General features: G+C 34.2%; 1 protein-coding gene across 1 annotated transcript in view; it reads left to right on the top strand.

Moving 5' to 3' along the window:
- Window positions 1–12,765, top strand: part of LOC133180401 (uncharacterized) — a 115,959-nt gene that overhangs the window by 90,485 nt on the left and 12,709 nt on the right. Inside the window, exons 27-29 of the mRNA XM_061314936.1 lie at window positions 444–529; window positions 4,432–4,480; window positions 7,290–7,418. Coding sequence (XP_061170920.1) covers window positions 444–529; window positions 4,432–4,480; window positions 7,290–7,418 — 264 coding nt within the window. The remainder of the gene's footprint in view (window positions 1–443; window positions 530–4,431; window positions 4,481–7,289; window positions 7,419–12,765) is intronic.

The raw sequence follows: 12,765 nt of genomic DNA on the forward strand, positions 1-12,765 counted from the left end.
TGTCCTCTCCTATATTGTCGGCATATTTACTTGGTTATTTCTCTCTGCTAGACGTTCATACATAAAAGATTGACCGTCTATAACTAATAGAATATCGTCGATGTCAAAATTTCCACCGACCTTATTGTGCAGTGTATATTATTTAACATCAAAATCTATTTGATACATTTTTCTTACGATAAGCTTTACGAGTTCTAATTGACCATTGACACCTATGACGTTTCAGTACCACGTGATCCCTATCTAATTAGTGGCGATTTTTACTTTGAGAACTCTAAATTACGGGCGTTTTATCCCCTTATTATGACTGTTTTCAAAGTTATTTCATAATTAAACGAAAATTATATGTTTCAAGAATATAATAGTGTTTCATTTTAAAAGAATTTAGATACGTGATAAAAACCTTTCAATCACATTGCATTATTTCTTCTTCTTTGTTCCAGGGTTTACTTTTTTTGTTTTTCACCGTGTTTCATTTCCTGTTGTTGCCAGTTTTGATGATCACAATGGAAAACAGGCCTTTGCAGTGGTAAAATTACACTTACTTGCTATTTCTTATATACCCGCTATAAAAAGCTTGGAGGTAAATGTAAAAAGTGATGGGAATGTCCGTTTATACGTTTTTTACGCTTGGGGGTAGCCATCCATTATCTGGAACCCCTCTTATACTACTGAATAAAATTTTTGGAGACATACAGGATCATGACAACGTGTGATTGTGCACCTTCTAATTTGCATTTCGATCAGCCACTTCTTTTAGGTTTCCCTAGAAAAACATGAACACTACGAGTCTTTCTATAATAGTGGTACTCATCTCCTAAATGCAACTCCTCTTATACAACTAAATAAATTTTAATGACCCTTACAGAATCTCTGTTTAATAGTGCCATTGTGCACCTTCTATTTTGCATTTGGATCGGAAACATATTAAAGGGTTTACAAAATATATCCAAGATATTCTTTAAATAATTAGAGGGGGGGCTTCTTTTAATTGCAACTCCTCCCATACCATTGAGTAAAATTTAATAAGACTTCTACAGAATCCTAATTACGTAGTACAAGCGTGCACATTTTATTTGTCCCCCGATTTCACTGGATGTGGGGGGTTGTATTAATTTGGGTCTGTCTGTCCGTATTTTTTTTTGTGTGTAACATTTGTTTCCGGATGACATCTCAAGAAGCCTTGAAGAATTTGCAATGAAATTTTATATCACAACTTTCTATGGCCTAAAACAGATCCTTTTTTATTTTGAGATGATAGATCAAGGTCATAAATTTATAAATTCTGTCTGTGTGAAAAATTTTCATTTCCGGGCGATATCTCGAGAAACCCTTGAGGTTTTGCAATAAAATTTTATACCACAACTCCCTATGACATAAAGACCTCTTTTGATAAATTCAAACATAAATATAAAGCTTTTGAGCTTTTGCAATGAAATTTTATATCATAACTTCTTATGGTCCTCTCAAAGTCACCCGCCCATTGTTTTTTTTAATTTGTCAATTTTTTTAATCAAAAATCAATTGGAAGTTTGTTGGCATCGATCACGGGCAAAGTTTTAGAATTACTCCCCGTTTGTATAAAAAAAAAGTCGCGTGGCACTTTTTTAACCACAGTAGCATGTGGAGAGCAAAGAAAGCTGAGTTTATTATATAGAATAAAGCTTGTCGGCAGACTTTACAGTGTACATGGTAAATATATAGGAAATGTTTAGTAAAGGCTAAAATTAAACATAATGTGTTGTGTAAAATTTTGACAACATCGAACGTTTTAAGAACGAAAAATTGTATGTTATAAGGACAGTGGAAATTTGTGATATTTTTGGACAAAGCACAAGTATTTGTTATCCAAACGAAAAAAAATATATTTAGAAAAAAAGCCAATGAGAAATGGTGAATATCATGTAAAGCACCAATATGCACAAAATATTTGGATCCACTCCAAGTTTCATAAAAGCAGTTATGTGTGTCTTGTATAAACGTTCTCATAAAATCAAATATTTCATAGTAAAAGTATCTTCTGTACACATTTTTAAGAATAAGACATCGAATCTATATATCCATATTGGCATTACAATGTGAAAATTCTGTATACGAAGATCGTTATATCTAGATGTTTACAGTAATAGAAGATAAAACGTAACATCCGCCCACCCGAACCAATTTAAAAGCAAATTAAGATGAAAATCTTAACTTTAAATTTATGTGGCTTTAAGCCGAAAGGTCAAGGTTAACATTTTCTCTTTCTCCATCTGCACTTTTTAGGTCACCTGAGTCACTCAGGTGACCTATTGCTATCTGTTCTCGTGCGTCGTGTGTTAACATTTGAACATTTTTAGCTTCTTCTCTGAAACCACTTAACCAATTTCAACCAAATTTGGCATATAGCATCTATGGGTGAAGGGGAACAAAAATTGTGAATTTCATGATCCCTGCCCCCCCCCCTGGGGCCTGAGGGGTGGGGCTAAAACCACCAAAATTAATGCAATCTTTAAAAATCTTCTTCTTTACTCCTGGACATCAAGCAGTCAAACTGTTGGCATGATTGTAGTAAGCATTGAGCCCTCTACCAAAAATGTGAAATTCATGGCCCCAGGGTCAGGGGTTCTGGTGCTAGGGAGGGGTTATATAGTGAAAGTGCATTATTTCTTTGAAAATCTTCTTCTCTGCTCCTGGGTATTAAATAAACTAACTAAGTATATAGTTATGATGAGTAAGAGTGCCTCTCCCAAAATTGTGAAATTCATGGCCCCAGGGTCAGGGGTTCTGGTGTTAGGGCGGGGCTCTATTGATTATATAGTGAAAATGCATTAGTTCTTTGAAAATCTTCTTCTCTGCTCCTGGATATTAAATACAGTAACTAAGTACATAGTTATGATGAGCAAGAGTGCCTCTTCCAAAATTGTGAATTTCATGGCCCCAGGGTCAGGGGTTCTGGTGTGGGGGGGGGGCTCTATTGATTATATAGGGAAAAGGCATGAATTCTTTCAAAATCTTCTCTGCTCCTGAGTATTTTTCAAACAAAGGAAGTGCATGGTTATGATAAGGAAGAATGCCTCTTCCAAAATTGTGAAATTCATGGCCCCTGGGTCAGGGGTTTTGGTGGGTGGGTGGGGTGGGGAGAGCTTTATTGATTACATGTATATAGTGAAAATGCATAATTTCTTTCAAAATTTTTTTTATCTACTACTGGTTATAAACTAAAGAAACAAGTGTATAGTTATGATGAGAAAGTTGATTGATTGATTGTATATTGTTTTACGTCCCATTCGAGAATCTTTCACTCATATAGAGACGTCACCATATACCGGTGAAGGGCTTCAAATTTTGACCTTTACTCGGCACTCAGGGCCATTGAGCAGTGAGGGATCTTTATCGTGCCAACGCCTGTCGTGACACGGGGCCTCGGTTTTTAAGGTCTCATCCGCAGGACCCGCAACTTTCACTTCAAAGTGCCGAGCGCATGGCGAAGGAACAGTTGCTACCTATTTTTTATCGACTTAGGTCTGTCGCGGCATGATGAGAAAGGGTGCTTCTTTCAGAATTGTGAGTTCGTGGCCAATAGGTCAGATGTTCTGGTGTAAGGATGGGGCTTTGTTTATTTAATAATATGGTGAAAATGCATTTCTTTGAAAATCTTCTGTGCTTCTCTGGATGTTTATGGCAAACAGAGTAAAAGTTTTAATATGCAAGGGTATTTTTACCAGAATTTTGAACACCTGGACCATTTAGTCAAGTTTTCTGGTCCTGGCCAGGGCTCTATTAACTTGTATTCTACTGAGCAAAGTTATTCCCCTTAGCCATTCACCTTTGATAATTAATCAATGTACATAATGTATTTGAAAGCTTAATAGAATAAGAGAATTATGCAAGAAAATTTATTGTATAATAAAAAAAAGTACTTATATAGTTTTAATGACTTGGAAATAATAGATGAATAAAAATGAGACAAAAATAACTTATCTTTTTAAATGTTCTTCAACGGCCAAGAGAGGCCATTGTGAGAAGGAATAATATGGGGTTAAATAATAGACATTTTGTTAATAGTTTGCATGGGAATAGTGATAAATGGGGGGGGGGGGGGGCAGATAGATACTAGACCAATTATTTTGTTGATGCAAATCATACTATTTTTCTTGCTGTTGGGCAACAAAGCTTCATTTATCAGTTTATGGATCCTCTAAATTGTTGTATTGTACTCAGGTGACCGTTAAGGCCCTTGGGCCTCTTGTTTTTTTGTTTGTTTTTTTTTTTTTTTACATTTCTTCCATCCTCTTTTTTCCTTAATTTTATTTATCGGGTACAGCTTTCAAGGATTTAAATTTAAAGTACTAAATGCCCTAGTATATCCAAAGCATCTTGATAAATATTAAAAAATAGAAATTACGGAAATATTTAAGACATCTTATTGTCGAAATTGATTATTTCCAGGTTATACAGACAGTACAAAGTCCCTGCTATGAAGGTTCTACTTAATGCTGTATGTATTATAAATGTTTTGATTTTTCCATGTATTAAAGGGTACAATACATATGTTTATATCATATTATACATATACTAATATTTATATTATAATACAGGCTTTTGACGTCATAGACGACTGCTTCTTAATAAAACGGAACTTGGAAAATTTCAAATCTTGTCATTGGTCACCTACAAAATTGTTTATTATTTAAAATATACAAGTGTTCTAAATTTGGTATGATGAGGTTCTCACTACTTTATCTTTAACATGTAGTCTTCAAAACTCTGATGGAAATTCGTATAGGAACAAAATATGTCCCTTTATTAACCGACCTGTTTTGTATTTACTAATTAAGCATAACTTATTCAAAATACTTATATGACAAGAAGAAAAATGTGGTTTTCAATTCGACAGTAAGATATATCTTTCATAAGTAAACCAGGTTATTTTTTCCGTACATTGACTCGATAATTCCCAGTAAAATCGAAAAAAAAGACACCACAGAGTTTACCCTATCTGTTTCATTATGAGTCGCAGGAGTATCCGATCTATTTGTGGTTGATTTAGAAAGTTCACATTGGGAACTGATGTGTTATTTTTCTTGTTACGATAGAAAAATCATCATTGATTTTTGTAATAAAGAGAATGCAATGTAAATGCAACTCGGTAATAGTTTCCGGATATTAATAATTATAAATATTTTCCCTGCTAGTTCTGTGCGCAAAAGCATGCTGGGTGCGAATAAATTTTCAACCCCAGAAATCTTACCGACAAATGAATAGAAATCACAGAGCTTTCAAAAAGATCGTTTAAAGTCAGTATTTTGCAAAATGACATAGTTTGAAAACACATCCCATCGTTGGGTCGTATTTTGACTGATAAGTTTCCCATGTTAGGCTTTTTAATGTACATTATTTACCATTTTGACTTCGGATTGCTCTGTTTACATGATGAAAACACAGGGCTCAGGAGTGAACTACAGGGGAGGTTTATCCCTTTAAGGCATTCTTTTTTCCCGAGGTTCTTGTTTTTGTCCTGTCAATAATATGTACAGCTCAACAATTTTTCTACCCTAATATACCCCCGCTCCGAAGAGAGGGGAGTATACTGTTTTACCCTTGTGTGTCCGTGTGTCTGTCTGTAACAAGTTTTCGTCACAGTTTTTTTCAGCAACTATATGTACTCATCACAGTTGATTGAAATTTTAGCACACTCTTTGTTTAGGCATACCATATGGCAGGATTCATTTTTGTGCGAATCCGATGTCAACTTTCTGTTTATCCATGCGTCTGTCTGTACCATACATAACAAATTTTGGTCGCAGTTTTCTCAGCAATTATTTACCGCAGATGCTTGAAATTTTAGCACACTCTGTTTAGGCATGTCATATGGTTGGATACATTTTTGTGAGAATGCGATGTCAACTTCCTGTTTATCCATGCGTCTGTCTGTAGCTTACGTAGCAAATTTCGGTCGAAGTTTTCTCAGACTATTCGTCGCAGGTGCTTGAAATTTTAGCACACTCTTTGTTTAGGCATGTCATATGGTGGGATTCATTTTTGTACGAATCTGATGTCAACTTCCTGTTTATCCGTGCGTCTGTCCGTACCATACATAACAAATTTTGGTCGCAGTTTTCTCAGCATCTTCTTATCGCTGATTCTTGAGAGTTCAGCACACTTTTCGTTTAGGCATGTCATATGGCGGATTTGTTTTTGTACAAATCTGATGTCAACTTCCTGTTTATCCCCGTGTCTGACCGTAAATGCATTTACATCAGAGCGGGGGTATTATTAGTGAGCATTGCTCACAGACTTTTTGTTTTAAAATTTACTTTTGTAGCAGTGAGTTTTCTCCTCCTTTTGCAAGGATAATAGCCTTTATGTCACTACGTTTCATATGAATAAAGTTTTCAGAGAGCTTTATTGGAATTGAGTACCATTCCCATTTTAATATATTAAAATATTATTTTTTAAGCCTTGGCATATTTCTCCTAAAAACTTTTTATTCCTCCTTTTTATTCACATGAAATATTTAGATTGATTCTTAATCGGGACTACTTTTCGGTTGTGTTAGTGTAGAAAATGTACTGCGTTTGCGAAGCTCGTTTGTGCTCATCAGGAGAAACTGAAAGATATAAGTACCTTGTGTACTAGTTCAGTATTTCTAAGAAAACCAGTTTGGTAGTATTATTCAGTAGAATGCCGTGACTCAAAAGCTCAAAAGAGTTGTGTTTTCTACACTTACAGTTTCTTGAAAGAGCCTTGATTTAAACACAAAAAGGGTCAAGTAATGGAAACTGGATCTCAGTGACAACATACCAATAAGTTCTTAATAAAAAAAAATATGTGGAAGTCACTCTTACATAAACGTTGCTCAATCAAAGGTCTGTGAAAACTTTCTGATATGTCTAAATGAATTAATTCTGGTTTTTGTTCGAAAAGAGGAGCAATTAAGAACTTCAAAGTCAATTATCAATTGAGCTATCATAACTCAATCATAACAATGGAATTGCATAATTTTTCATGTCTTTTTTCCCTCTCTTGTTTACTAGCAATATATTAATTAATAAAATTTGTACTGAATTAGTTCACAAAAACATGTTAGTTTAAATTTTTTTTTGAGCTGGATTGTTAAAACATTTATGAGATCGTTCACTGTTCGTTATCCCCTCCCCCTTTTTGTCTTTAATTTCATCAAAAATGTCATAGGTATTCGTTTTCTTGGATAGAATTCCAGTTGACATATAAATATATAAATATGATTAATTATTGAAATCATAAAGATTTACTTTGTCTTTCAACTATATTATCTTCTATAACAGTTTGGCTGGGTGGCTGTTTTAACTGCATTTGCCTACATGTTACTTTTTGATTTTACTGACGGGATCTCAAAAGTGGATTGGTTTTTGATTGGATGGATGGCAAGTTTTTTCCTTGACGAATCAAAACAGGTAACAGTTATTCTTTCAGCAAAAGTCAAAATGAGAATAATCAATCAGACAATATATTTTCTTGGTTTTTTAACGTTTATAACACACTTATACTATTCACGAAATCAGGGTGAAACATTTTTATTGTTAAACCTAAAATTTTGCCCCCAGATGTTCTTGCAGATGACTTGGACAATCTAAATGAAACGTCACACAAATTATTAGGGATGGGTGTCGCCAATAATTTCGTATCGCGATATATCATGATTCCCCCCCCCCCCCCAGAATATCAAGATAATATCATGATATTTGTTGCACGCATTTTTTACATGGTTTTTAATGAATATCTTTATTTTTTCCTATAAATATGCTGGAAAAACGTAACTTCCCTTTTCACATTTTTATTTACATAATACTGGTATAAGGCATGTTTGGATGCTAGGACGCTTTTCTTTTACCGTTTTCAACATTTTGTAATTGTAATTTGAAAGTTTAAACAAATAAATAAATAATTTCAAGACTTAATAATTGTGTACCTAAATATAGGTATTTTAATCTCCGTATCACACAATTAACCAGAAGTCTCTGACGAGACTGTAGCTCTACTGGTTGTATTTATAAAGGAAGATAAAAGTAGCTCTTGGACTTGAAACTTTGCAACAGCAATAAATAGAATAATTATCCTTGATTTAGTCTCTTTTGTGGCAAGATTTATTATCATAACAGACTAAAACTGTAGGAGGAGTAGCCTTTTAAAACAATTTTACAGAAATTTTGCTTTAAGTTACCATGGCAACATCATTCAACAAAATCAAAAAACAAAAACACCAATTATGTTTCTCTGTAGTCTACTTGTGTGCCACATTATACTGAAATCAGACAAAAAGTGTAGGAGGAGTAGCGTTTTGAAAGTATTTCAAGAAAATTTCTATTTTTAGTAACCATGGCAACACTGTTCATTGAAATCCGAAACTGGTACAGAGAACTGTGTATCTTAGTGTAGTTTACTTGTGTGCTAAGTAATACTAAAATCAGACCAAAACTGTAGGGGTAGCATTTTGAAGGTATTTCAAGGAAATTTCTATTTTTAGTAACCATGGCAACAATGTTCATCGAAATCAGAAAATCAATATAACCTGGTAAAGAATTATGTACCTTAGTGTAGTCTACTTGTTTGCCAAGTTATACTGAAATCGGACCAAAACTGTAAGAGGAGTAGCATTTTGAAAGTATTTCACAGAAATTTCTATTTTTAGTAACCATGGCAACACCGTTCATTGAAATCAGAAACCGATACACAGAATTATGTATCTTATTATAGTCTACTTGTGTGCCAAGTTATATTGAAATAAGATAAAAACTGTAGGAGGAGTAGCAATTTGAAAGTATTTCACAGAAATTTCTATTTTTAGTAACCATGGCAACACCGTTCATCGAAATCAAAAAACCGATACACAGAATTATGCAACTTAGTATAGTCTACTTGTGTGCCAAGTTTTATTAAAATCAGATCAAAACTGTAGGAGGAGTAGCATTTTGAATGTTTTTAACAGAAATTTCTATTTTTAGTAACCATGGCAACACCGTTCATCGAAATCAAAAATCGATACACAGAATTATGTATCTTAGTGTAGTCTACTTGTGTGCCAAGTTATATTGAAATCAGACCAAAACTGTAGGAGGAGTAGCATTTTGAAAAATTGTTTACAGACGGACAGACAGACAGACGGACGGACGACGGACACCTTACTATCGCATAAGCTCTTCTGGTCTCTGACCAGTAGAGCTAAAAATCACGATATACCGGTATACCGATAAAATCGCATATCCCTACAAATTATGATCACAAAATTTGGTTGTGCATTTTTGATGAACATCTATAACATCGCAATCCATCCATGGAAATATATCAAAGCTTAAATTTTATGTTTACTGTAACTGCCTACTAACCTCTATATTTTCAAACATGTAATGATATTCTTGTTTACCACATAAATTGATTTAAGAAATGAAATTAGTTTGAGAAACTTTTTTTTCATTTTTGCCAAGGAATCAAATATGGATTTGTTTTAAAATAAATAACATATTATTCGCCTGTTAGCGTGCTTTTTTTTTATGGATTTACAATTTTAAGTCACTCTTAGGCCCTCTGGTGACCTATGAGAATCTGCTTTTGTTCGTCGTCGTTCATTCTGCGTTAACATTTCAACTTCTCTGGAACCGTTCAACCAGTTTTGACATACAGCATCTATGGGTGAATGGTAACACGAATTGTAAATTTTATGGTCCCTGCGGGGACCTGAGGGGTTGGGATAAAACCATCAAAATTGGTAATGGTAATGATGAGTGAGTGTGCCTCTTACCCCTGAGTAAGGGGCTCTGTGATAATGAGGGACTCTATTGATATTATAGTGAAAATGCATTATTTCCTTGAAATATTTCTTCTCTGCTACTGGGTATTGAGCAGATAAATTTAGTGCATTATTATGATGAGCACGGGTATCTCTTCCAAAATTGTGAAATTCGTGGCCCAAGTGTACGGACTTCTGCTGTTAGGGTCATCCAAAATTGTGGCCCCAGCTTTGTCAGGATTTCTGGAGTTAAGGTGGGATTCTATTTATTTATCCTTCTCTGCTCCTGTGTACTTAGCAGATAAACTTAGTGCTTTTTTATGATGAGCAAGGTTTTCTTCTTCCAACCATTGTAAAATTTCCGTGTTAAAGCTGAACACTACTCGTAAAAGGCCATTGTCCGCCATATTTTCCCTTTCATCACCGCTATCCCAACAACCCCTATATAAGCCGCAGACCTCGTAACAGCCCAAAGTATTTCGCTGTAGAGTTGTCACCTGAGAAGACGTACATCTTACACTGCCGTGTTACTCAGTCGCGATGAAATTATCAAAGTTTACGCACTTTTTCCGAGCCAGGGGAAAAGTAACAACAAATATACAAGTCAATGCATTATTTAAAAACAGAAAATGCACAGTTTCAAGTGTGCAATCGGGTGTAACGAAATCGAAGGGTTTATATACCTGTATTACGGTGCCTATTTATGAGTAGTGTTCAGCTTTAAGGAGGGGCTCTGTTGATAATATAGTGAAAATGCATTACTTCTTTGAATTCCAATGAAATCTTCTTTCTTCCTGTGATCTAGGAGGCAAACATCCTTGGCATCTAAAACAAAGAGTACAATGTAGCAATAATGAAGGGTGTTTTACAAAATGTGAAATTCTGGAGCACTGGGTCCTGTTGTGTTGCTGGGCGGGGAAATTTGTACTCTACTGAGAGAAGGTTTTCCCCTTTCCTATTCACCTATGATAAATAATGACTGTATATAATGTAATTGAAAGGTCAATTGAATAAAGAATGAAGCAACAACTTTTAATGTATAATATTTTCATGGTTATTAATTTCATGGTTATTAATACAGTGTAAGCAATAGATATATAAATATGAGACAAATATACAGTATCTTTATACATTACACATTCTTCAAAGACGAAGAGAGGCTTACGTGTGAGGTAACATTAAGACTTAATGTACTCCATATTCTCAACCAATACTGTTTCATTTAATGTGCATAAGTATATTAATTCCTGAAAAAATTGTGTGTTTCGGGTAACACTGATGAAAAAATTAAGGTAGGTAGGTAGGGAATTTTTTTTTTGGATTTTTTTTGAATGAAATGACCACTGAAACAGAGATAGAAAATCATGAGAATATTATTCTGTATTTTATTTCAATCCGACATTTTTGAAAAACATCAGACAACAAAATTTTACAGTTTCATATCATTTTAATTTTTCATTTTCTCTTCATTTCAGCAAATACGAGTGGTTAAGTGACAAATATGTGTTCGACCATCGTGTTTACGACCTTAGTGGTTTCGTTCTGAATCCAAAAGATAACAGTTAATGGATAATTTAAAATTCTTTTATTAAATTTCTCTTCTGCAAGGGAAAACTTACATTTTAACACAAATCACATATTCTTAAATCAGTGTTTGAAATAACCCTGCGCCCGACCGCCTGAGATGCACAAATTTTGCAGCAGGCGAACAAATTTGCATGTATTGACATCCGGCTGGACGTGTTAAATTAAAATTTCGATAATTAAAATTCATATATTTGATAAATCTCTTTCATATCAACTAATATTTTCAGCAGCAAAGTGTAACAAACCAAGAGGAAGAATTCATCAGTCTATAGATTCTGGTTTGAAGTTATGGTAATCTCAGTGGTTCAAGTCGCATAATCGTTAAAAACAAATTTATAAAAGACAATTATTTTCTTGGGATACTCATACTAATTAGGTCTTTGGCAGATATGCATTTGAATTCAGAACAATATCATCTTTATTTATACCATTCATTATTGCAATCTTGAAGCAATTATATTTTTACCAGTTAAGAAGGTTTTTGATCTTCAAAGAAGGCTGTAATTGTGTGAATGTTAATTATCTAGTTACTGTTTACACTGCAGCTTGTCCCTGCCTTTGTGGGTTCTTTCCAAAACATTCAAACAGGCTTTCTTCTATGAAAAAAGCAATCTAAAGTATTCTAATACACATAATTATATCCAAATCTATGATTTTAAGAAAAATCTTTTAGAAAGATAGAAAAAAAAATATTGAATATATGTACTCATTCATAATTCGTGTTATTTGTATGACAGAAACAATCTAATTGACACAAATATCTATTAAGCCTTTTGCTCTCTATTGACACCGAAGACACCATCACGGCCATGTAACTGGAGCCCTTTAAGACCAGGATCCAGGGATATAAAGCACCGTAAAGGAATGCAGTACATGTTTTTATCAGTTTTTAAATTGTATATAGATGCGTGGACTCCCCCTCCCGCACACGTTTTTTTAAACATAGTGAGATAATGCCGCAGCAGCGGCCCTTCACTTTAAAGGAAGAAGAAGACAGCTACAATACACCAGTGTGTTTACCACACACCTGTGTGTCTGTAAACACGTTATTTCATATTAAACTGTGTGCTTGTATACATATGTTGGCTTATACATACGCAGTACGAAACTACGCGGGTCGAACACGTAATCGGTACGTAACCCACCAATACCATTTCAACAATATCACTAAACTTTTAAATTACAGAAAATTATATTATTCAAAAGATTAAGATTTCCCATTCCATGCTGTCGGACCCGTCATAAAGACGCTTGCATGTTGATTGAAATACCGTTAATGTTGACTGTAAGCCAAAGCGTTTTAAAGACGTTTCTTAGGAATGAGAAAAAATATTCTGATAAAAACGGATTTTTCATATAAATAATAGAAATTTTAATCGGATAAATACTGACATCGAAAAAAACATTAGGATCGGCGCATTTTTATAGGT

The sequence above is a fragment of the Saccostrea echinata genome, unplaced genomic scaffold (assembly GCF_033153115.1).
Source record: "Saccostrea echinata isolate AGI-Se365-2 ecotype Australia unplaced genomic scaffold, CSIRO_AGI_Sech_v1 ptg000006l, whole genome shotgun sequence".
NCBI lineage: Eukaryota > Metazoa > Mollusca > Bivalvia > Ostreida > Ostreidae > Saccostrea > Saccostrea echinata.